The sequence below is a fragment of the Anomaloglossus baeobatrachus genome, chromosome 2 (genome assembly GCF_048569485.1).
Source record: "Anomaloglossus baeobatrachus isolate aAnoBae1 chromosome 2, aAnoBae1.hap1, whole genome shotgun sequence".
NCBI classification, from domain to species: domain Eukaryota; kingdom Metazoa; phylum Chordata; class Amphibia; order Anura; family Aromobatidae; genus Anomaloglossus; species Anomaloglossus baeobatrachus.
In genome coordinates, this window is record NC_134354.1 from 533,402,617 (window position 1) to 533,428,458 (window position 25,842).

The following is a 25,842-nucleotide window of genomic DNA, read 5'->3' on the forward strand; positions in this document are numbered from 1 at the left end:
AACCTTTTTCCCCTTTCCAACACACCTGTTCCCCTTTCCACCAGCATCTGTCCTTTTTCAACTCATTTTGGTATATGACCAAAAGTTCAACTCTGCAGGGACACCGTACTCAACGCCATCTCAGCACAGCAGCCATCCCTCGGTCCCTCCGATGTGGACAAGGAAAAGACCATTTCCTCCTATCCATGACAAAGCGTTGAGATTCACTCTGTGCAGCACTGGTGTTTAGTGGAAAAGCAGATCTAAGATTGCGTACCACATTCTGCAGATACTCCTGTATACGTGCGTCCATTTCTATGGCAGGAATTATTTCGCCAAATTTTGTCTTGTACCGGGGATCTAACAGTGTGGCAACCCAGTATTCAGGATTACTTCGAATTCGTACAATCCGAGGGTCATGTAGGTAGTGCAGCAAGAAGGCGCTCATGTGTCTTGTGCATCCAGGAGGACCAAGTCCTTGGTGTGTTGGTGGCAGAGAGGTGAGAATCGTGCCTCCTTCCTCTGCCCTCTCCCCACAACCTCGCACAACCGAAATGTGAGCAAGCTCTCACTCATCTGCTGAGTCTTCCATGCCCATCGCCAGTTCGTCCTCCATTTCTTCATGGGCTCCTGCACTTTCTTCAACACTTTTTGCTGATACTATGCGCCCTTGTTAATCCCTCTCCCTCACCATGACTGCCGCATAGGTGCCGTTGACCATCTAGACCTCGTAGATCTTGTTATCCCTTCCGCATATGACTCCTCCTGTACTTCCTCCCCTTCCTCTTGTCCCAACACCTGACTCCGAATAATAATTACAGTGTGCTCCATCATGTAGATGACCAGAATTGTCACGCTGAGAATGACATTGCCAGTGCTAAACATCTTCGTCGACATTTGTAAACTGTGTAGCAGGGTGCATAGGTCCTTGATCTGACACCACTCCAGCAGCGTGATCTGCACCACCTCTGGATCAAGTTATCCCAGGCTATATGTAATACCGTATTTCAGCAGGGCTCTGCGGTGCTGCCACACACGCTGCAACATGTGCAGATTCTAATTCCTGCATGTCGGAACATCGCATTTCCGGCGTTTAACTGCCAGACCCTAAGACTTCCGGAGTGATGAAAGTTGTTGAGCTGCTGTGTGCGCACGATGGAAGTGAGCACATAGCGAGCGTGCCCGCTGCACAAGGCCATGTAGGCCGGGATGGTGTTTTAAAAATTGCTGGAGAATTCGGTTCAACATGTGAGCCATACAAGGCACGTGTGTCACATTGCCCTGAGGATGGCCCGCAGCCAGGTTTGCATCATTGCCGCACACGGCTGTTAAGTCACCAACGGAGTACGCTCCGTCAATTTGTACTCCGGTCGCCAGGTGACAACGTGTTCCTTTCATGTGTGGCGCCCCTGACCTGGTCAGGCACCACTGAGTACTGCACCCATGCTGGGGACAGTACAATACAGGTAATCCAGAAGGCTGACAGGGGTGTGGAACACAGGCGCATAGTGATCAGGTCTCACACATGTACCCATGAGAGGACCCCTGGGGATCCCAGGAGGGGGCAAGCCTTCACCTTCACTGGAATAGTGGAGGGGGTAGAGCCTCCATCTCCTCTCAAGGGGTGTGGTGGAGAGTCTGGTTGCTAGGTGGCGTAGGCAAGAACAGGAGAGGAGGAGCAGTGAGTCAGTTAGAGCAGAGAACTCCATAGGGCTCAGTGAGGAGCAGACCTGTGGGGCTGTTGCTGTCTAACAGCGCCCGCGCAGTGGCTACAGACGGGGGAGAACGGTCAACTAGGAGTGCTACCTGAAAGCCAGCTTCAGCTAGGGAGTGCACGGAGTGGGAAGTAAGGAGACTGCTAGAGAGCACCAGGCCCAACCGGGCGGCAGATCCCGAAGCGGGGATAGATTCAACTTTCTTCTGCTAAACCTGCCGGTGTGGGGCTCTTAAAGCCCACACCACAACACTACAAAAGCCGCAGCCACGTAACCACAAGTTAGGGCCCATAGGTCATAGGAGGCAAGAGGCTGGAGTGGCCTGGTCCGGGGAACAAGCATACGGCGAACGAAGGGGAGAGAGAGGCTGCAGCATCTTCCCTGGGTGACCCCCATAGGGACTAAAAGTCGGGGTCACCCCAAACCACTAAGGGCTAAGGAAGGCGAGTCAGTAGTCACCCTCATAAAGTCAGCCTGAAGGATACCTGGTTCCCACCTGGTTCATCTCAGCTACGCCCGGGTTACTCACCCTGCCACCTGAAGTGAGTAAAAACCCTGAAAGACATCCTGCCTGTGTGGTCATTCTGCGACTTGTGGTACTACAAACCTACACAGGGCCCTGGGGCTTGCCTCACTCTCAGGAGGCTACTACATCTAACTGCACACACCATCAGCCCCAGGCGACCCTCAACCTGCAGTGGCGGTCCCCACTGACCGCAATACTGAGAGTGGCGTCACGATCAAAACAGAAGATTTCCTACCAGTGACGGAGATCCAGCAACGTGGAGTCCCTGAAGGTAACGCACCGACACCGACACACCACCTGCGGGGCTTCACATCTGGCGTCACGAACAGGATAAGGACTAGACCTGTTCAGACAGGTGACCATGTGCCTAGGCGGTCCGCTTGAAAAATTGGAAGCGCCGCCATATTGCCACCATGAAAAGCGCGCTGAAAAACAACAGCAGCCCGCGCTGGAAGAAGTTACCGCCCACGAAGAGGTGTGGCTACCCAGAGATCCTCTGCAGAGTTCTGACCTCGCTGATGAAGAAAGCGGAAGCGTCCAGAGACGGCGGAGCAGAAGAGAAGCCAGCAGCTTGCTAGAGAAAATGGAGTCCAGACGCGGATACCCAGAGCCAGGCTCTGCTGCCTGGTGGTGCCGGGAGCTTGCCATCTTCTGCGACCGGCTGGAGGCCGGGATTGTGCGACAGCTTAGGGAAGAACGCACGGAGCTCCTGGAGATGGCTGCGGCGGTGCGGACCTACGAGGAGGGAGCCGCGCGACGCATGCCAGACCGAGCGGCGACGACGCAGACCCCGATGCTGCCACAGATGGGTGAGTCGAGTGATGCCCCGGCCAGCACAAGTGCCCCGATCCCTGCTGCCACGCCCGCGGTCCCGGAAGAGGCGCCCGGCGCGGCGCCACCGAACCAGGCCGCAGCCACGCTAGGTGCGGCCCGCCAAGCCCAGGCCGCTGCAGCGATGCCTCGCCTGTCCCGCCGGGCTCCGACCACCACGGCAGTGCTCATCCGTGCTGCAGGTGTGACGCTGACCCAGGCTGCCACCCTGCTGAACCCGGTCCGCCAAGACCCCAACGCAGCAGCGACGCTCGTCCGCGCCGCAAGTGATATGCTGAACCAGGCCGCAGCCCCGCCGGGTGCGGCCCGCCAAGCTCCGATCACTGCCGCGACGCCCGACTCAGCCTGCACGGACCCCATCGAGGCTGCGACGCCAAGTGAGACCGCGGCTGCAGTGTCCAGTCCGGCCCGCCAGGAACCGGCCGCGACAGAAACGCCAATTCAGGCCGCCGCCATACAGGGCGCGGCCCGCCAAGACCAGGCCGCCGCCATACCAGGCGCGGCCCGCCAAGACCAGGCCGCCGCCATACAGGGCGCGGCCCGCCAAGAGATTGCATCACTATTTTCCCCGGCCTGCAAGGCCAGAGCAGACACCGCTCCCCAGTCCAGAGAGGTCCCTGCTAGGAAGACCCTGATAGGAGAGGACCCCGAATACTGGAAGCTGAAGGCTGATCTGGAGGCCCAGTTCCCGCAAGAGATGGTGGATCGGTATCTGCTCCCTCCGCATACCCCCAAGGAAATACAGGCAACCCCTGCAGCTGCGCCAGAGAGTCCACCGCCCAGACCAGCTGAAGAAAGCCCATCCCCAGCACTGCCACAACCAGAGTGCAGCGAAGAACTAAGGGGGAGAGGAGGCCAGGAAGCAGAAGGGCTGACTCCGACGCCAACCGCAGCAGACCCCTACCCAGAGCCGGAGATGCTGCCCTATTCCCGCTGGGAGGAGGAAGACTTGACACCGTCAGCAGACGAAGATCAGCCCAAAGACCTCACCTGGGAGCCTGCAGGCATGAACCCAGCCCGCAAGACAAGGCGTAGCAGAACAAAGTATCCTCCAACACCACAGTCTCCAGAGCAGAGAGAGGTCACAGCCAGAGACCTGGAGGAGAAAAGGTGCCTAAGAAGGTCCAAAGCCCAGGCTAGAGGACCCCTTTACAGAGGAATAGTAGAGGACTTCAACTTGAAAAGCGGATACGGCTTTATTGTAGTAAAAGGAATAAGAGAGGGCATATTTGTAAATCGGAGAGATGTTCAAGCCCACCTGCCCAGAGGACATTCAGGCAGAAATTTGAAAATTGGGGACTTAGTACAGTTCACCTTGCATCAAGGAGAAAGGGGCTACTATGCCTTAGACGTAGCGCTATGTCCCAGCAAACCTTACAGCCATCCCATGCTACAAGAAAGACAAGAAAGACAAGAAAGACAAGAAAGACAAGAAAGACAAGAAAGACAAGAAAGACAAGAAAGAAAAGACAGAGATAAAGAACCAGATGTAGAAACAGACGAAGACCAAGAAAGGAAAGATAAAGAACCTACAGATGAAACAACCACAGACAAAGACCCTACAGATGAAACAACCACAGACAAAGATCCTACAGATGAAACAACCACGGACGACGACGGAGAGCAAGAAAGTCACAGGTGCCGGTGCCCTACATGCCCACGCCCTGGTGAAACGGAGGAGTAGAGTAGAGAGAAGTAAAGAAATACAGCAAGTTACCAGTTGAAGTTTTGACAAGTTTTGTTTGCAACGTTTAAGAAATGCGCCCACAAAAACTATTGTGAGAAATAAACTTTAAGGCTATGAACTTGCTATAGCCACAAACTCTCGCAGTGTAAATAGTTACACCAGTGGCACCACCACCAGGGCCAGCCTGTTTAGGGGCTTGGCTCGTCTGCAACCAGGGGGGGCCCGTCCGTAGAAAAGGGCCTTGGCTCACCTGCGACCAGAGAGCACGCCTGTTTATGGGGCCTTGGCTCACCACCACAAAGAGGGTACCTGGTCAGCACCAACTGTGGAGGCCGCCTCTGCATCCTGCCAGAAGAGGCTGACGGCGCGGATCCACCAGGCCAGGTATACCCTGAAACCACCAGCCCATGTAAGCCGCCTCTACATCCTGCCAGAAGTGGCTGAAGTCGCGGCCAACGGGAGAGGAAGATTGGAGGAAAGGTCTGGGGAAACGGATGGCCCAGACCTGGTTACCAACAGGACCGGTGACCTGCCTCCTGAGAGGGTTTTGGGTGGGTTAACGGACTTGTGGGTGGAGGGTGGTGATGTCTGATACCTGGTGGTTTTAAAAATGTTTTACATGTTTTAATGTTTTATGCATTTTAAAATGTTGTCTTGCAGCCCGAGGACGTGCTGGTGATAACTAAGGGGGAATGTGGCGCCCCTGACCTGGTCAGGCACCACTGAGTACTGCACCCATGCTGGGGACAGTACAATACAGGTAATCCAGAAGGCTGACAGGGGTGTGGAACACAGGCGCATAGTGATCAGGTCTCACACATGTACCCATGAGAGGACCCCTGGGGATCCCAGGAGGGGGCAAGCCTTCACCTTCACTGGAATAGTGGAGGGGGTAGAGCCTCCATCTCCTCTCAAGGGGTGTGGTGGAGAGTCTGGTTGCTAGGTGGCGTAGGCAAGAACAGGAGAGGAGGAGCAGTGAGTCAGTTAGAGCAGAGAACTCCATAGGGCTCAGTGAGGAGCAGACCTGTGGGGCTGTTGCTGTCTAACAGCGCCCGCGCAGTGGCTACAGACGGGGGAGAACGGTCAACTAGGAGTGCTACCTGAAAGCCAGCTTCAGCTAGGGAGTGCACGGAGTGGGAAGTAAGGAGACTGCTAGAGAGCACCAGGCCCAACCGGGCGGCAGATCCCGAAGCGGGGATAGATTCAACTTTCTTCTGCTAAACCTGCCGGTGTGGGGCTCTTAAAGCCCACACCACAACACTACAAAAGCCGCAGCCACGTAACCACAAGTTAGGGCCCATAGGTCATAGGAGGCAAGAGGCTGGAGTGGCCTGGTCCGGGGAACAAGCATACGGCGAACGAAGGGGAGAGAGAGGCTGCAGCATCTTCCCTGGGTGACCCCCATAGGGACTAAAAGTCGGGGTCACCCCAAACCACTAAGGGCTAAGGAAGGCGAGTCAGTAGTCACCCTCATAAAGTCAGCCTGAAGGATACCTGGTTCCCACCTGGTTCATCTCAGCTACGCCCGGGTTACTCACCCTGCCACCTGAAGTGAGTAAAAACCCTGAAAGACATCCTGCCTGTGTGGTCATTCTGCGACTTGTGGTACTACAAACCTACACAGGGCCCTGGGGCTTGCCTCACTCTCAGGAGGCTACTACATCTAACTGCACACACCATCAGCCCCAGGCGACCCTCAACCTGCAGTGGCGGTCCCCACTGACCGCAATACTGAGAGTGGCGTCACGATCAAAACAGAAGATTTCCTACCAGTGACGGAGATCCAGCAACGTGGAGTCCCTGAAGGTAACGCACCGACACCGACACACCACCTGCGGGGCTTCACACATGCATAGTGCTGATGATGGGAGAGGAGTCGATGCCAGCGGCGCAGGTGGACGCAGGTTATGCTCACCCACTGGGCTGCATTACCTTGACAGATGCAGAATCTCTGGCTGAATGTAGCTGGTGGGTATCTCACAGATGAAATACCATCATTCAGCTACAACCAATGGGAAGACACCACACCATTTTTTATGCCCATCCTGTCTGCAGACCACTGCCAGACATAGCAATGAACCTCTGGTTAATTTTACCCCCAGTTCAGTTTTATCATTTTGTGTGCTTGTTACCGGACTACTTTTCCTGCTTGCTGTTTATGTACCTTGTTGGCCAATCCGCATTTCACCTCTGCTTGTTTTCTGATTAAGTCCTGGCCGTCCCATTCTGTTCCTGTTCCTCAATTAATGTTTTGACCCTGCCTGACTACTATTCTCTGGAACTGCAGCCTTCCACAGGTATTAATTCACCTTGGGCCCTATGTAATTCCTAATCCCTGTATAGGGGTTAAAGGGTTTCAGGGTTCTAAGGGTCCTGCTTGGTGAGTGGCTTCCCTCTAGCCTATCATTTACAGCCCATCTGAGTGTGTGGATCAAGGAAGGCGTTACACCGTGCTCTCTGCAGAAGGCCATGTGGGCCAGGATAGTGCTTTAAAAATTGCTGGACAACCAGGTTCAACACGTGAACCACACAAGGCACGTGTGTCACATTGTCACAGCGAAGGGCCGCACCCATGTTTGCATCATTGTCTCACCCGGCCTTTCCTGGCTGCTGGTTGAGTGGAGACAACCATTGATGAAACTCGGTCTCCAGAGCCAACCGTCCACAACTTCTCAGCGGTGTGACTCACATTTCCCATACATTTCAAAGTAAACCTTTGACCGCCAGATGGCATTGAGCTCTGCTGCCAGCATAGTAAGGAGGTGTGTGGTAGTCCTTGTGCGCAGTTACAAGGAAGGGTGGCTTGACCACACAGGGTTTGCGGCAAGGTGGAGGACCCACACGAGGTTGAAGAGGCAGAATCAGTGTATTAACTTCTACATACAGAAGAAGGATTGACACAACTCGTGGGGACGGCAAGACTTGTACAGCAGACCCTTCTCCATCTCTCCCCACAGTAACCCATTGCGCAGTCAGCGACATGTAACGCCCCTGTCCATGCTTACTGGGCCAATTATCTGTGGTGAAATGCACCCTGTCACACAGAGTTTCTCAAGGAATCAGTGATGTTTAGTGCGACATGCTGGTGTAGCGCGTGCACGCCTTTGTTGGAGAAGGAGTGGCGCCTGGGCATCGGCTCTTGGGGCACTGCGATGGGCATAAGGTCTCGAAAATCCTCGGTTAAAAAAGGTGGGAAAGGCAGCATTTTGGTAGCCAACAGTTTCCAGATGCTGAAAGTCAACCTCTAAGCCATGTCATGCCCTTCTAAAAGCATGTAAAACACAGTAAGGGGACTCCAACCACAGTCTCCCTCGTTGCCACTAACTGGGCCACACACACCCCACTTGACTGGCATCAGTTGACCTTCCCTTTTGAAAAAGAAAAAGATGCTTGGCATGAAGCACACTCAAAAATACGCGTGCCTTTCCCGTCCCCTGGCTGACCCAGGGGAAGAAAAGTCCTCTGAGAGCCATGACTTGTTCATCTTGGTTCTTTTAGAAACACAGCGAGGGGACTCCAACCACAGTCTCCCTCGTTGCCACTAATTGGGCCACACACACCCCACTTGACTGGCATCAGTTGACCCCCCCTTTTGAAAAAGAAGAAGATGCTTGGCATGAAGCACTCTCAAAAATACGCGTGCCTTTCCCGTCCCCTGGATGACCCAGGGGAAGAAAAGTCCTCTGAGAGCCATGTCCACATTGTCAGTGGACAGACACATGTGCTTATCTGCCAGCAGACCCCCAGCAGCACTGAAGACAGGTTCCGAGAGAACGCTGGCTGCAGGACACGACATGATCCCCAAGGCGTACGTGGCGAGCTCAGGCAATTTATCAAGATTGGAAGCCTAAAACGAGCAGGGCTCAAGTTGCACAATAATGAAATTGATGTTTCCTTGCATATACTCATATCTGTGTGTCCTCCTCTTTTTCCTTGTCCAGCTGTTTTGTTTGTGCATGAGTATATGTCCTTGTCACTTTCCCATGTGTTTTTGTTGTGTTGTGAGTTGTTTGTCACCTTTTGGACACCTTTGAGGGTGTTTTCTAGGTGTTTTTCTGTGTTTGTGATTGCCTGCCATTGTTTCCTATGCGGTTCGACGAGCCGAACTCGAACGGGAGCTCCGTTCGGCGAACCGACCTCGAGCCGAACCGGGACCGGTTCGCTCATCTCTAGTGTCCGGGTACGTGGCCCGGGCACAAACAGCAAGGTTGTTAGACGGTGGTGACCGTCTGCAGGCGAGGCAGATTGACGCACAACCGTAAGGACCGGGGACGGGCGGTGGCCCGCCGGGACCGGACCGGGGAGCTAAGAGAAGCCAGCACCGTTTGGCAGGGCCTACGGACCCCGACCAGGCTTGGAGTCGCCATTAAACCGGTCAAATCCGTCAGCGACGGGAACCTCCGGGGTTTCCTAGCAGCAAAGACCCGACTGAAGGCAACCGCTCAACTGTGAAGGGAAATACAGCTACCGCCACAGCTAGAGTTCCCAGGGCCAGCGCCTGCGAGCAAAAAGGGGCTTCTCTGGCAAATACACCGCTGGGGAGCGTGTTACTGGTGGGAAGCCATCAAAGGCGATAACACATTACACGTGCAGGGAGAGACAGTCACCGCCAACTTACCGGGAGTGACCATCGCAGCCGGCTGCAGGACGCGTCCATCCAGCCGTTTGTTTTACCAGAGACTCCATCTGCGTCATTGGCTGAGTGAGTACCATTGTGCCGCCTGGCACTGCGCTGCCGTCCCTGCGACCCTGCACCTCGCCAAACCTTGCTATCCACCTTCAGTCACCATCACCAGGCCCCGGGACAACCAAAAACCCCCTACCCACGGAGGGGAGAGAAACATCTCGGCTGCTACCTGTCATCGCTCCCGGGATCCCCGTCCAGAGCAGCGGTGGTGTCCCCAACCTCACCACAAACCGTGGGTGGCGTTACAGACAGACTTCCCAAACCCCAAAAACTATTCCCCTTTCACTCACGGGCAAGGAGCGCTGCTCGAGTCCCCGGATCCGGCCCACCGCTCGAGCCACCAAGCAGCAGTAGCAGCAGCGCCGGACCCGAGCGTGGTGAGCGCAGCGTCCCCTCTCCGCCCGTGACACATGGATATCACATACTCGCAGCCATGTGATATCTGTTCCCAGCTCTGGTACTGGCGTATTCCCACAGCGCATACTGCGCACATTGTGAGTATTTACAACTCTGAAGTCAAATAAGGTGATTGCAAACTTGTGGATTAAGATTGCAACAAGACATTTGATGGTTTTGTAATCACACCCCATCTTAGAAGTTTGAAGAGTGCTGCATCTCTCTAAAACTTAAAGTTTTGGCAGATAAAATTTAGTAGGTCAGCCTCTAAAAAAGGAAACAAAAAAAATTAAAAAAAAAAAACAAACAAAATATGATTTTTATTCAGGACAATGCACAAATCACATCCATTTACTCTACTGCTTCAGTAGCCAGTAAAGACCATGTATATAAGACCATATCAGATTCAGTATAGTGTTTGCCATTGTAGAATTTACAAGGGTTTTCCAATATCAACACATTAACACCTATCCACAGTGTAGGTGGCCCAAACACAGGGTCCCATTGCAGTCGCTTTGATAGGGCCTCAAATGTCTTATTAAAACCCCACCACCCATCTATTCAATGTGTATGGGACTACTAGAGATAGCCAAACGTATTCAGCTTTTACAGTTCCATACACGATGAATGGAGCAGTGACACAGTGTAGACACCGCTACAGCCCGACAGAGGAGTTTTACTACCTGTTCGAGTTGGGAAACCCATTTAAAGGGACTTGTCCATTACAGAAATGCAATTATATTCAGTAATACAAAATGAGTACAATAAAGTTATATTAAGATAAAATAAAAGGGAGACATGATTTTTGAAAAAAAAATACTCATCTACAATATTTCTTTTTCCATCACTTACCACCTTCCTCAGCTCTTGATTGGATACAATAATTACATTGGGCGGATCCCCAACAGCAGTAGCAGCTCCCCCTATGTTTGTGAAGATGACTTCTGCAATCAGAACATGTCGGGGATCAAGATTAAGTACCTCACACAACCTGCAGGATGAAGTTGAGAATGTGATGCAATATAAATAGTAATTAATTTAATGATAAAAAAAATACAATCTAGTAATTGTACATTATCACAGTCATTAACATACTGGACAGTCAATTCATCACACATGGTTGGCGTTGCCTGAGCGACATGTTGAGGCAGACGTGCGGCGGGAGAGCTCCGCCTCATTATACTGCTTTTATCCTCCCCAGCCGGGGTTACAATACTTTCCCCTGCCTACCTGAGTGAGGATCTTCTCCAGACTGGGAGGGAGCCTGCGGGATCGGAGCGGCATGACCCGAGGCCGGAGGGCCAAGAAACTGGTGCAGGAGCGTGGGGAGCTGAAATCACAAATGGCGCCTGATGCCGGAGCTGAAGGCAGGAGCGACATGTTGGATGCTGCGGCACACCTTATCATGTATGCGTGGGGCCAGCCTGTAGCTGATGCTGGCGCTGACTCCTGCAAAGACACTTTGTCACTGCTGGAACCGGACCCGCTGGGGGAGGAGAAGCAGCAGGGGTCCGTGAGTACAATGACAGGTAACCAGCCCTAAAAGGGTGCTGGGGGCTCACCAACATGGCCCTGGGGGGGTGCCCAGAAAAGGCAGTCTGTGACATGGAGCCTGGATCAGCTAAGTCTACCCTTAAAGATGTGCTGCTGGCTTTGAATACCTGCAATACTATGCTGGCCAGTATGAATATACAGCTGGGAGGAATTAAAGGGGATATCTCCTCTATTAAACAGGAGCTGCAAGGGGTTAATGTACGGGTGGGGGACCTGAAAAAAAAAGTCAGCTCCACAGAGGACAGGCTTCCTCCTTTAACTTGGGACCTTGGCAATGCAATCCATAATATCTCATTGCTCAGAGCCAAAGTGGACGACTTCGAAAATAGATCCCGCCACAGTAATCTCTGCCTGGTTGAGGTCCCCGAAAAGGTGGAAGGTAATAACCCAGTTATCTTCTTTGAAACATGGCTCCACAAGACCTTGGGCATGGATCGGTTCTCTCCATTTTTCACAATCAAGCGGGTACATAGCGTCCCCACCCAACCCCTACCACCAGGTGCACCCCCGTCCTATACTCCTCAAGCTGATGCACTTCATAGACAGCGACACTGCACTCCACAGGGCCTGGGAAATCAAGAATCTGACTATTGATGGTCACAAAGTCTCCTTGTTCCCGGATTTCTCCACCGAAATCCAGCAGAGGTGGTCACAATTTATTGAAGTCAAAAAAGTCTAAAGCGGGCTTTACACGCTACGACATCGCTAATGCGGAGTCGTTGGGGTCACGGAATTCGTGACGCACATCCGGCCGCATTAGCGATGCCGTTGCGTGTGACATCGATTAGCGATTTTGCATCGTTGCAAAACAGTGAAAAATCGCTAATCGGCGACACGGGGGTCCATTCCCAATTCTCGTTACTTCAGCAGTAACGAGGTTGTTCCTCGTTCCTGCGGCATCACACATCGCTGCGTGTGACGCCGCAGGAGCGAGGAAGCTCTCCCTACCTGCCTCCCGGCCGCTATGCGGAAGGAAGGAGGTGGGCGGGATGTTACGTCCCGCTCATCTCCGCCCCTCCGCTGCGATTGGGCGGCGGTTCAGTGACGTCGCTGTGACGCCGCACGGACCGCCCCCTTAGAAAGGAGGCGGTTCACCGGTCACAGCGACGTCGCCGGACAGGTAAGTATGTGTGACGGCTCTGGGCGATGTTGTGCGGCACGGGCAGCGATATGCCCGTGTCGCGCAACAGATGGGGGCGGGTACGCACACTAGCGATATCGGGACCGATATCGCAGTGTGTAAAGTAGCCTTAAGGCAGCTGCAAGCTCCCTACTCCATGATGTACCCTACCAGGCCAAGCGTGATGGCGGATGGAGGGACCAAAAGGATGCAACAGCATGGCTCGATATTAATGAAAAATTGCTGCGCAGAAATAACTGCTGAGGATTATTGTTAATTCCTTGCTGCTGGATTGATGGAAGTGAAGTGAACTTGCTTTGTTACCCGGCTGGAACACTTCTGGATGGTTGGCAGGAGCCATGCGGATAGGCTATTTTGCAGCTAACGACTGTTCAGGCATTTATCCCATTATATGCTTTTTTGGGTTAGGTTTAGCCCCACTTCCCTCTATTTGAGAGAAATGTCTTGGTTTACTGTATGTATGTCTTTGTGTTGTCTGTCTGGTTTGTCTTGTGCACCTGTTTGGTACATACTCATCTGCAGAATAACATTTCAGAAAAGTCTGAAAATGCCCCACTGTTGCCCCCTGCTGGTACATATGTATGCGCCCGCCTATGGCATAGGAGGCCTGGAATGTTCTGCTCTTGGGTGATGCTACTAAAAGATTAGCGTTTTTTCTTTTCCTACAGCAGCTTAAATCAGCATTGATATTTTTGTCAGAAATGCACTTGGTGAAGTAGCGAATCCACCTGTTACACAAAAATTGGATAGCCCACGAGTACCATTCTGTGTATTCCACACATTACGGGGGGGGGGGGGGTGAGAGTTCTGGTATACAGGTCAGTGCCGTTTGAGTGTCTTAAATCCTCTGTGGACCAGGAAGGCAGATATGTATGTCTCTATTGTGTCATCCACAATGTGCACTGTATTCTGGTTGCTATATATATATATATATATATATATATATATATATATATATATATATATATATATATATATATATATATATATATATATATATATATATATATATATATATATATATATATATATATATATATATATATATATATTCCACCGTCGCATACAAGTGAACCACTGACATGTATTTTTAACTTTGTTGGCTCCCTTCCTGAGGTTCCCATCCTGTTAATGGGTGACTATAATAATTATTTACATCTGTATTGGGATAAGTTGCACACATATCTTGTAAGGAGCGGTAGCTACCTCTTTTGGTAGATTAATAGAAGAGAGGGCATATGTGGATATCTGGCGTGTCAGGGACCCACAAACTCTGCAGTTGTCGTGCTATTCCAGCTCTCACCAGTCATTGTCTCGGATAGACTTGGCCATCAGTAATGCTCGATTGATGCTCTATGTGGACTCAGTCGCATATCTGTCCAGGGGAGTATCAGATAACTCCCCACTGCAAGTCAGTCTCCGGCTTGGGGATCCGAGCCAGCTAGCAGGGGGGGCACCCTGAATGACACCATATGGGGATTTGTCATAAAAAATGACGGTACGGTATCTAGACATAGTGTGGGACACTATTAAGGCATTCGTCTGTGGGATATACATTAGGGAAATTTGTACTCTGAAAACAAAAACAAGGGAGTGCACTATGAACCTGATGGACGCCCTAAGGGATGTGGAGCGACATCTCATAACGAACCCTACAGATGATGCTAAGCAGGACTTAGAGAGGGAACAGAGGGCTCTGAAAGATCATATGAATACCCTGACCAATATCAAGCGCTTTTTCCTTAAGAGATTGTGGGACATTTGTTGGCCACTATTGCTAGGGCACAGGAGGGGTCGACTTATATTGCTACATTGAAACTTGATACTGGGGAGGAGGTGAGGGACAGTGGGAGAATTGTGGAGGTAATATGACAGTATTATGCGCAGGTGTATTCCTCTAGATCTCAATTTGGGGAAGAGGAACTTTGGGAATTTCTGGAGGAGATTCCCCTTCCGTGTCTATCAGATAGTGAGAGAGAATCCCTAAGTAGAGATATATATCTAGAGGAGATTGGGGAGGTGCTTGGGCAGATCCAAAATGAAAAGGTCCGGGTGTGGACGGGCTCCCAGGAGAATTTTACAAATTAAATACCCATCTGCTGCTTTCCCAAGGCTCTTGGAGGTGTTAGAGAGGCTGAGGAACACTGGTGTCCCCCCGCATTCATGATGGAGGCAATTATTGTCTTGATTCTGAAAACTGGAAAGGATCCGCCTGCACCTGACTCCTTCCGCCCCTTCTCAACTCCTTACATTAGATATTAAACTAATTACAAAAATACTAGCTAATAGATTATCCCAGGTGATCATGTCTGTGATTCAAGACGATCAGACCAGTTTCATCCCTAATAAATCTACCTCCATTAATTTGCGACGTTTATTTCTCAGGATGCAGCTCAGTTCGGAGGGGAGAAATAGGGAGAGGGCAGTCCTGTCATTAGATGCAGCTAAGGCCTTTGATAGTATTGAATGGAATTTTCTATGGGCTGTTCTGAAGAAGCTAGGCCTGGGCGATAATTTAACACAGCCTATAAACCTATTATATGCGTCTCCGATGGCCCAGATTCTAGTCAATAGCTGTACGTCATCGTCTTTTAGTTTGGCTAGGGGTACAAGACAGGGCTGCTCTCTCTCTCATTTCTTGTTCGTAGCGGCAGTTGAACCATTGGTGGGCCATGCTTCGCACCTCTATTGGTGTGAGAGGGTTTGTGATCGGCGGCCTGGAGCATAAGGTATCCCTATATGCAGATGATCTGTTGCTGTATCTTCAAGAGGTAGGGATGTCTTTGGGTCCGGCTATTAACAGTATTAAGGAATTTGGGAAATGGTCGGAACTTTTAATAAATTGGGGAAAATCTGCTTTACTCCCTCTAGACCTGCTCCCATTGAATTTCGCTACTATAGGATTGCCAATCCCGATGGTGGATAAATTTAAATATCTTGGGATAGTGGTTAGTGCCCGGTCATAGAATTATTGTTAGGGATGATCAAATACCAAAATATTCGACTTCGCAAATATCAGACGAATAGGCCACCAGTATTCGCGAATATTTGATGCGCAATTCAAGTCTATGGGAAACCCGAATAATTTCACGTTGGACCTAACTGCGAGCTGTGGTGACTGAGGAAAAGGCTGAAATGGATGGGAAAAGGCAGAAACAGTATGGGCACAGCCCGTAGAAGGTGCGTGACTACATTTCTGGTGTCTTGGAATAACGTGCTCAGAGCAGCACATAGCTTTTACGTAGTCGCCAGAACAGCTCTTAAACCAAAGTAAAATAGGGGAAATTGATAAATAATTTGTAGTGCCTAATCACTTTAATAAAATGTAAAATCAAGCCCCGTCCTCAAACAAAACACTTTAGCATATGTTCACACGTTTCGTTCTTTGCATTTTTCTCACTTTTTTGATTAGAAAGGGCTCTAACTTATACATTATATTGGTGTCTGTCTCGCACTTCCTTTTTTGGGACATATTTGACAGCACTTTAAAAGGTTAGCTGCAATGTGCCAGTTGGGATATTGGCCTAGCCCTCCTCCACCAACACCACCGGCTCCAGTGGCCATCTATTCAAATTATTCATAAACGCATATTTTATGGACGAATGAACGCCACGCTGGGACATTGAAGCTGATGTCATTCATGATGCCTCCTGCTCCCAATCTGCTTTTAACCAGATGCAGTCATTGCCTGCTTCCTAGTTCACAGTTTGTGAAGCATGAAGCACTGTGGAGGGGGCAGTTGTTTCACTCGACGGGGGGGGAATGGTTCAGACACCAGGAAGCACAGCATCAGAAGGTACTCCTAACTGTTTTTTTTGTTTTGTTTTGTTTTGTTTTTTTAAATTGGGAGGATATTTAACAATAGAAAGAAGAAAAATCCAGCTCTTCACGCAAGGAAAGCCACATTCTTTATTTTAACATGCAGAAACAACGGATAGCATGACCAGCACATGTGCTATCTGTGTTGCTCCTATTACGCGAAGCCATCTCTTGTAATCCTGTTATGTGAGATGACATGCTACCTCTGATGCCAGCATGATCTGAGGGTAATCGTTTAATCAACTACTCCACTACAGCCCTCTTGAATGCTTCCGTAGTACAATCCTTCTTTGCCTCGAAAGTAGTGAAGTGAATTTGTCTTTGTAGCATGGGTCAAGGAAGGTACATAACCAGTATTTGTTGTCTGCCAAAATGTGGACTAGCCAACAATCATGAGAATGGCAGTATGACATGAACTGTGCCATGTGTCCCAGGTCTCCAAACTGGAAACCTGTGTGTGTCACTGCTAAGAATACATTCTGTCTCCCTAAACCTCCTCTCCTCCTCAGTCTCTCTCTCCTCCTCCTGCTCTTTCTCAGGCCATCCATGCTGGACAGCCCTGAAGCTTGGATTGTTAATCCATTGGTTCCCAACGTCAAACCATTCCTGGTCATCATCCTCCTCCTCATCCTCATGATGCTTACCAAAGGTGCCCTGAGCCTGTTGGCTGAGGTTCTGAGGATTACTAGAAACCATTGTGAAGTCTGGATCCACAGACACCTCAGGTGCATTAACACTTTGGTCAGTTAGACCATCCAGAGAGCATTTCAATAAACAAATCAGTGGAATGGTAATGCTGATAAGAGCATCATCACTGCTCACAATGTTGGTACAGTAATCAAAATTCTCTAGGACCTGATAAATGTCTGCAATCCACACCCACTCTGCGGTACTTATGTCTGGCAGCTGCGTCTGGACATGTTCCAGCTGGAATTGGGATACTGCCCTCTGCTGCTAATGGATCCTGGCCAACATATGATAGGTTGAATTCCATCTCATAGGGAGATCACATATTAGTCAGTGGCGAGGAAAGTGTAAGCGCTGCTGCAGCACTGCCAGGCCAGCAAAAGAGGGAGATGACTTGCGGAATTTTGCGCTAATTCGTCGTACCTTGGTAAGTAGGTCTGGTGGTATGGTATTTTTGAGAAAGTGCTGAACTAAATTTACAATGTGGGCCATAAAAGGAATGTGTACAAGCTTTCAAAGCTTTAAAGCCGCCACTAGATTACGACCATTATCGCACACTACCATCCCTTGATGGAGGTCCAATCGTGCAAGCCACTCATTATCTGCTCAGTTTTTGCTTTCAAAAGCTCAGGTGCCGGGTGCGATTTGTCACAGATACAGATGAGCTTCAGTAGAGCATGTTGATGCTTAGCCGAGGCAGTGCTGCCAAGATCCCAGCTGGGGAATGATGTCGACTGTTGGATACCGGCGGATGTTAAGGAGGATGCACAAGAGCCAGATGAAGAGTAGGAGGAGGAGGGAGTTGTGGCTGTGTAGGAGGCTACTGAAACTGATTGAAGTGGGGCCCGCTACTCTGGGTGTGGGAATTATATGGGATGTTGCTGGCTCAAAGTCTGTACCAGCAGCCACCAGGTTCAGCCAGTGTGCCGTCAGTGAGATGTAGCGTCCCTGTCCACTTCCGCTTGTCCACGTGTCTGTGGTTAAGTAGACCTTCCCTGTTATGGTGTTCGTGAGAGCCCGTTTGATTGTGGAACACGGGGACAGCACAACGAGCAAAAGAGCGGCGGCTAAGTACAGAGTACCCATGTTCTGCCACCGCCAAAAGGTCGCGGAAAGCCTCTGTTCCCACAAGCCGATACGGCAACATCTCAAGAGCATATATACAGTAGGTTCTGTACGATATGAATGAAACACCAGGATGCTAGATTGGTGCTATGAAGGTATTTGGCTTCAGGCAGAACTATAGGCTGTGATAGCAATTTTTTGGGTTTTTTTTTGTTTTTTGTTTTTTTTTTTTACACTTACAATAGTTTTTTTTTTAGCAGTAGGGAACAGTTTATGTACGCTATGAAGCCAACACAAGGACACAACTTTGCGGGTATGAATTGAGATGGTGGATGACAGGCACTACACTACACCTGAACCCGTTATGGAAATTTTGGGACTTTTTTTTTTTAGGAATTTGCTATACCTATCCCTAGTAAAAGTGACACAAGGGATGTAGCAGTGCTGGAATTGTTGATTAATTAGTAGCAGATGTCAGGACAGCTTTAAATCTTTCCCTGCCTTTGAAAAAGCTCTCCCTATATCAGATACTGCACTAACATACCATATGCAGCACTAATAAGAGGATTTTTTTTAATTTTTTTTTTATTTTTTAAAGATGGATCGTTCTCACCTAACAAAGCACTGCACTAACACTGGCCCTATAGCTGGGTCCGCATTCACAGATTTGCTGTCTGGTGATTTATGGAGCTGCTAGCAGCTACTGGACACTGTCTTTAGCCCTTAGGAGAACTATTTATTAGGGCTACGAACGCTGTCCCGCACACAATACAGTCTATCTACACAGTCAGCTCCCCAATGACTGCATGTTCACAAAATAGCCGCTGGCTTATGTAGCCCCTATAACGCTGTGCGGCCAAGCCAATCACAGTAACACCACAACAAAGATGGCTGTGGCCTAACTGTAAGGGCAAGCAACATCAGATGTGTTCATTGGCTGGAAAATAGGTGCCAGGAAGTCAGAAATGAAACTGAAAGTATTGGAGCAGATGCTGTTTTATTCGTTGGATATCGAATGGTGCAAATAGCCTGTTATCCGGTTACCAAATAGTGACGAATACATTCGCTCATCCCTAATTATTATACTTTAAATTTGGAACCCATGTCACACAAGTTTAGAAATAAGATAGATGCCCAGTGCCGACTCCCACTGTCCCTTACTGGTTGCGCCAACATACTTAAAATGGTGCTGATGCCCAAACTTCTGTATCTCCTCCACAATGCCATGATTTGGATACACTGGAATTTGTTTTGTGAAATTAACACCTTGTTTCAGGAACTTATGGAAAAAACAAAAATCCAGAATTCATCTTTAGACGTTGCAGAGAGGGAAGAAGGATGGAGGGACTTGCAGTCCCTAACCTGTGGATATATTATATTGCGGCACAGCTACAGAATTTCAAGGGGTGGGGAAAGGATGATGCATATGACAGCGAGGGCGAACTGTAAATAGCCTTAAAAGAAGGACACACCCGGTGGCCTTTTTGGAGGCAGGCTATACCCCCAAAAATAGATAATTACACCAGACGCTAGCACTGTTATACAAGGTGTGGGATAGAGGGAAGACGTTGCTGTGAATATTGGGAACAACAGAATACTGCCCCTTATGGCATAATTATGGACTGTTAGAGTTGCAGAAGCTTTTGGGCTGGAGGATGTGGGTGGATATGTGGTGTTTATTTGGTGTCCTAGATACTGCAGAATAACACACTTAAGAGTTTTGACCAGCTTCAGGCTGAATTTGGGATACCCCACAGTTCTTTATATCAGTACCTGTAACTCAGTCATGCCTATGAGACACAGACATGCCATATGGGGATTAGTATAGAGTGGAATCACATTCTGTTATCTCTAGATTATACACAGCACTGCTACCTAGATACCTTGACAAATTGCCTATGCAAGCAAGAGAAAAGTGGAACAGAGACCTAGGCCCTATGACAGATGAGCAATGGAATGAGATCCTGTCTCAGACTCCAAGCCTGGCTGTCTCTGAAAGCCAATGACTTTTGCAGTTATTATTACATAGAGTATACAGGACACCTAGTCTACTGCACAAGATGGGAATTCGGACAGATGATCTCTGTCTCAGATGGAAGTGGGAGAATGCTAATCTGCTGCACATGATGTGGTCCTGTGGGAATATTGAGGAATACTGGAGGGCAGTGTTAGACCTAGTGGCACAAGTTTTCAGAATACGACTGCAACCAAGGCCTCTCATGTATTCTTGGATGTCTGGAGGAGGGGGCAGATTTGAGCTCACCAGCAATGATCGGCATCAAACGACTGCTAGATCAGCCCTGGAAACTGTTAGCCTACGGTGACGCCCTGGCAAAACCAGTTAGTCACAAATGAGTCAACCCTCCTTGCTACCACCAAAAACCCACACTTAGACATAACACACAGCCATTAAACCCTAGCCACCCCCTCATGATAATAAGGACACACCAGTGGGCGGGATCAGGCGGTTGTGAACACCCACCTAGGGGTCCTGAGGTGTCAGGGGAGGGAACACAGTAGATGAGTTTTGACAGTTGAAGTTGAGAGTTCAAGTTTGGAGTTGGAGTGTGGAGAGCTTACAGCAGTGTAGTCAGGGGTCGTAGCCCTTGGACTACCAGGCTAGGTGGCAGACGTTAAGTGGACCGGGGCAGGGATGTAGCCCGCCGGTGCTGGCAGCAGGAATCCAGTCAGGGGGCAGTGCACAGTCGGGGTGCCTGGACCCTAGGACGAGGACGGTTGCAAGCCCCCTCGTTAATTGACCAGCCAGGGACAAGGTTCCAGACGTTGTCCCATAAACTGACCAGATAGAGTGAAACGGAAGCCTAACGAGGGGGATAGGGTGTCTGCCAGAACCCACTAAAATCCCAAGGGTCAGCTTTCGCAGGCCACAGCTCCCAACACACATAGAACCGGGAGTGGACTTCTCCGTTCCAAGCAAAGTCGACCAAATAAAAAAAAAAAAAGGAAAAACACAAAGTGCAGGAGGAGGGGAAACCTGTTCATCAATCTGGATGCGGGACCCGAATGCACCCTCCTAAGGCAGCCGGCCACTGACAACTTGATTTCCTACTGGACTTGTGTGAAGTTACTGAACTGAGTACACCATCATCCCCCGGTCCAGCCTGGTGCGCCACCACCAGCAGCCATCACTCCCATGTACTGACATCGGGCCCCGGTACTACACCTCCCCTACCCGTGGAGGGGATCCCATCTTGCTGCCCCGCTCCATCAACCTCGGGCGCCCCCATCATCAGGCAGCGGCGGTGCCACCATCCCTCACCGCAGCCCACGGGTGGCGTCACAGACACAACATCTCCCTTGTAAATACTTCACCTTTCCGACAGTTGTGAGGACGGGCGGCCGTGCGAGGCCGGGTCCAGTCACCACTCGAGCTGCAGCAGCGAACCTGAATGCGAGCAGGCCCCCGAGAGAAAAGCAGCAGTGGCCCCACCCGCAACACTACCACTGGCTGAACCCGGCTCCTCCTGCCATAGGGGACCTTAGAGAGAGAGTAAACACTATGCTTCAGTTGGAGAAGGGAGTGTATCTTAAAAGAAATGCACTTAAAACATTCAGGGGACATTGCTGGATACGCCGGGCCTTCCCTCCTCGGCACGGTTACAAAACAACATGGGGGACCAGGTCTTTCTCCTTATCACTGGTTAATTTCTGGACTAGGGTGTTTTCTTATATATCTCTGATACACATATGGTGATTGGGGATGATGTGGCGTATTTAGGTTAAAGGGAGTACACAAAAAGGAATCATCTATCTCATGACATGTATTGATTGTGGGTGTGGGTCGCAGGTGCACTGTCTGTTTGTTCTATTTTATCTTACTGTATATTTCCAATGTTATTTTGGCGACCATTTTCAGTGCTTTTTGGTCCAAGGGGCAGTGCAATCAGTAACTTACTGCTTTCTCCGAATAAAAGTACATAGAGATGGCATTGCCCATTTGACTGAAAATCCCAGGAGGAGAAGTAGAGAAAAAAGAGGAAAACAGGTTATAGTGAATCTTTTCTCACAAAATTCTGCATCAATCTAATTAGCTTCCCTTTCACTAGAAAATGGGGCCTGTAGATTGGACTGCGTTTTCATGGTGACAGATGCCCTTTAAACCTACATATAATGCTTACATATATATCTATGTGCGACAAATACAGTCACTGCATCACACTGCATGCAGTTTTGATGCAAATGTTTACCAGGAGTTGTAGATTTGGGTGCAGGAATATGGTGTTAAAATTTCAGGACCAAATCTGCATCTCTGGGCAAAAAAAAATAAGTGGTTTTCTGCCAGGAGATTCAGATCTGTAAACTCTGACCTCATTGAAATAACTGAGTTTAATGTGGTTACCTGAGATCAGATTACCTACTGTTACAGGTGGAAAACTGTGGACACTTGCATCTGTGACCACAAAAAATCTAAGTGACATCACCACTCATCGCTGTGGCTCAGTCTCCACATGAAGCTCACAGTGAGTGTTCATGTTCTATGCCTGCACACTGTGCCTTCAGAGCTGGAATCGTTGTGGGACTTCGTGTGGATTACATTTGACCTGGGTGTTTTGGGGGGTTAATAAAAGGGTTAAAGAGAGGGTGTTCTTTTGTATTCTATTTCAAATAAAGGAATTGTTTGGGTGTTAATTTCTTTTTACTTACAGATTAGAAATTAGGGGGGTCTCAGACCTTCCCTATTACTAATCTAGGGCTAAGTGGCAGCTGTGAACTGTTATTAACCCCTTATTACACCAACTGCCACCACACAAAGGCAATCGGGATCAGCAGGGTAAAGTTCTGGGATTGTCGTATCTAATGGATGCAACAATCCTGGGTGGCTGCAAGCTGCTACTTTTAGGCTAGGGGGCCCAATAAGCATGGGTCTTCTCAGTCTGAGAATACCTGCTCCCAGCTGCCAGCTTTATCATGGCCTTGTATTAAAATGTGGGGGGACTGCACAACGTTTTTTTAAATTATTTAAATAATTAAAACGTGCATGCGGTCCATATTAGTTTAATGCACAGGCAAGATAAGCACATGCCTGACTACAGAGATATAGATTATATATATGATAGATAAACATACACACACACACACACACACACACACACACACACACACACACACACACACATACATACATACATATATATATACATACATACATACACACACACATATATACACACACGCATACACATATATATATATATACACACATACACACGTATTTTCCTTAACCCCTTCACCCCCGGCCACTAAAACACCCTAATGACCGGGCCATTTTTTGCAATTCTGACCAGTGTCACTTTGACAGGTTATAACTCTGGAACGCTTCAACGGATCCTGGCGATTCTGAGATTGTTTTTTCGTGACATATTGTACTTCATGTCAGTGATAAATTTAGGCCGATATTTTTTGCGTTTATTTGTGAAAATTTAGGAAATTTGGCGAAAATTTTGAAAATTTTGCAATTTTCAAACTTTGAAAATTTATGCCCATAAATCTGAGAGATATGTCACACAAAATAGTTACTAAATAACATTTCCCACTTGTCTACTTTACATCAGCGCAATTTTCGAAACAAATTTTTTTTCCGTTAGGAAGTTAGAAGGGGTCAAAGGTCATCAGCAAATTCTCATTTTTCCAACAAAATTTACAAAATAATTTTTTTTAGGGACCACATTACATTTGAGGTGACTTTGAGAGGCCTAGGTGACAGAAAATACCCAAAAGTGACCCCATTCTAAAAACTACACCCCTCACACTGCTCAAAACCACATCCAATAAGTTTATTAACCCTTTAGGTGCTTCACAGGAACCAAAGCAATGTGGAAGGAAAAAATGAAAATTTTACTTTTTAACACAAAAATGTTACTTTAGCCATAAAATTTTCATTTTTACAAGGGAGAAAAGAGAAAGTACACAATACAATTTATTGTGCATTTTCTCCTGAGTACGCTGATACCCCATATGTGGTAAAAATCAATTGTTTGGGTGCACGGCAGAGCTCGGAAGGGAAGGAGCGCCATTTGAATTTTTGAACGCAAAATTAGCTGCACTCATTAGCGGACGCCATGTCGGGTTTGAAGACCCCCTGAGGTGCCTAACCAATGGAGCTCCCCCATAAGTGACCCCATTTTGGAAACTAGAGCCCTCAAATAATTTTTCTAGATGTTTGGTGAGCACTTTGAACCCCTGGGGGCTTCACAGAAGTTTATAGCGTTGAGCCGTGAAAAGAAAAAAAATTTTTTTTACCACAAAACTGTTGCTTCAACTAGGTAGCTTTTTTTTTCACAAGGGTAACTGGAAAAAATGCACCATAAAATGTATTGTGCATTTTCTCCTGAGTACGCAGATACCTCATATGTGGTGGAAAGTAATTGTTTGGGCGCATGGCGGGGTTCAGAAGAGAAGGAGCGCCATTTGACAGCAAAATTGGTTGGAATCATTAGCGGATGCCATGTCACGTTTGGAGACCCCCTATGGTGCCTAAACAGTGGAGCTCCCCCACAAGTGACACCATTTTGGAAACTAGAGCCCTCAAATAATTTTTCTAGATGTTTGGTGAGCACTTTGAACACCTGGGGGCTTCACAGAAGTTTATAGCGTTGAGCCGTGAAAAGAAAAAAATTTTTTTTTACCACAAAACGGTTGCTTCAACTAGGTAGCTTTTTTTTCACAAGGCTATCAGGAAAAAATGCACCATAAAATGTATTGTGCATTTTCTCTTGAGTACGCAGATACCTCATATGTGGTGGAAAGTAATTGTTTGAGCGCATGGCGGGGCTCAGAAGAGAAGGAGCGCCATTTGACTTTTCAAACGCACAGACGCAGTGCACTGATCGGCCGCTGCAGGACGCACGGTCGGATGCGATAAAAAAAAGCGTCGGGGATACGTAAAAAAAAAAGTGACGCCAAAAATTGACCATGGATGCAGATACGTTATGTGCATCCCTGATCGGTGGGACGCACGGACGTATGTGATACAAAAAGCGTCGTGAATACGGAAAAAAGTCACGCCAAAAATTGACCATGGATGCCGATCCGTTATGTGAATCCCTGATCAGCGCTCAGCAGGACGCACGGACGTATGTGATACAAAAAGCGTCGTGAATACGGAAAAAAGTCACGCCAAAAATTGACCATGGATGCCGATCCGTTATGTGAATCCCTGATCAGCGCTTGGCGGGACGCACGGACGGATGCGATACAAAAAGCGTCGGGGATACGGAAAAAAAAGTCACGCCAAAAATTGAGCAGGGATGCCGATCCGTTATCTGCATCCCTGATCAGCGCTTGGCGGGACGCACGGACGGATGCGATACAAAAAGCGTCGGGGATACGGAAAAAAAAGTCACGCCAAAAATTGAGCAGGGATGCCGATCCGTTATCTGCATCCCTGATCAGCGCTTGGCGGGACGCACGGACGGATGAGGTGTAAAAATGGACAGGGGATACGGAAAAAAAAAAGTTATACTCACAGTACCCAGAGGACTAGCAGGAGGATCACTGACCAGAAGAGCTGCAGAGGAACAGATGGCAGAGAGATGGACAGCTTTACAGGAGCAGCAGGCAGATCAGCAGAATGCCCAGGAAGGACCCAGCGATGGACGCAGATGTGATCAGGCCGGTGAAGACAGGTAAGAGGACGTCGGGGGAGAGCAGAGGGGGAGAGGGGGGGGTGAGAGCAGAGGGGGGGGTGAGAGCAGAGGGGGGGGTGAGAGCAGAGGGGGGGGGTGCTGAGGGGGA

At 49.0% G+C, this 25,842-nt stretch overlaps 1 protein-coding gene across 1 annotated transcript in view; it reads right to left on the reverse strand.

Moving 5' to 3' along the window:
• OCA2 (OCA2 melanosomal transmembrane protein) overlaps positions 1–25,842 on the reverse strand; it is a 700,143-nt gene that overhangs the window by 253,777 nt on the left and 420,524 nt on the right. The window contains exon 14 of the mRNA XM_075334313.1: positions 10,674–10,812. Within this exon, the coding sequence (XP_075190428.1) occupies positions 10,674–10,812 (139 nt within the window). The remainder of the gene's footprint in view (positions 1–10,673; positions 10,813–25,842) is intronic.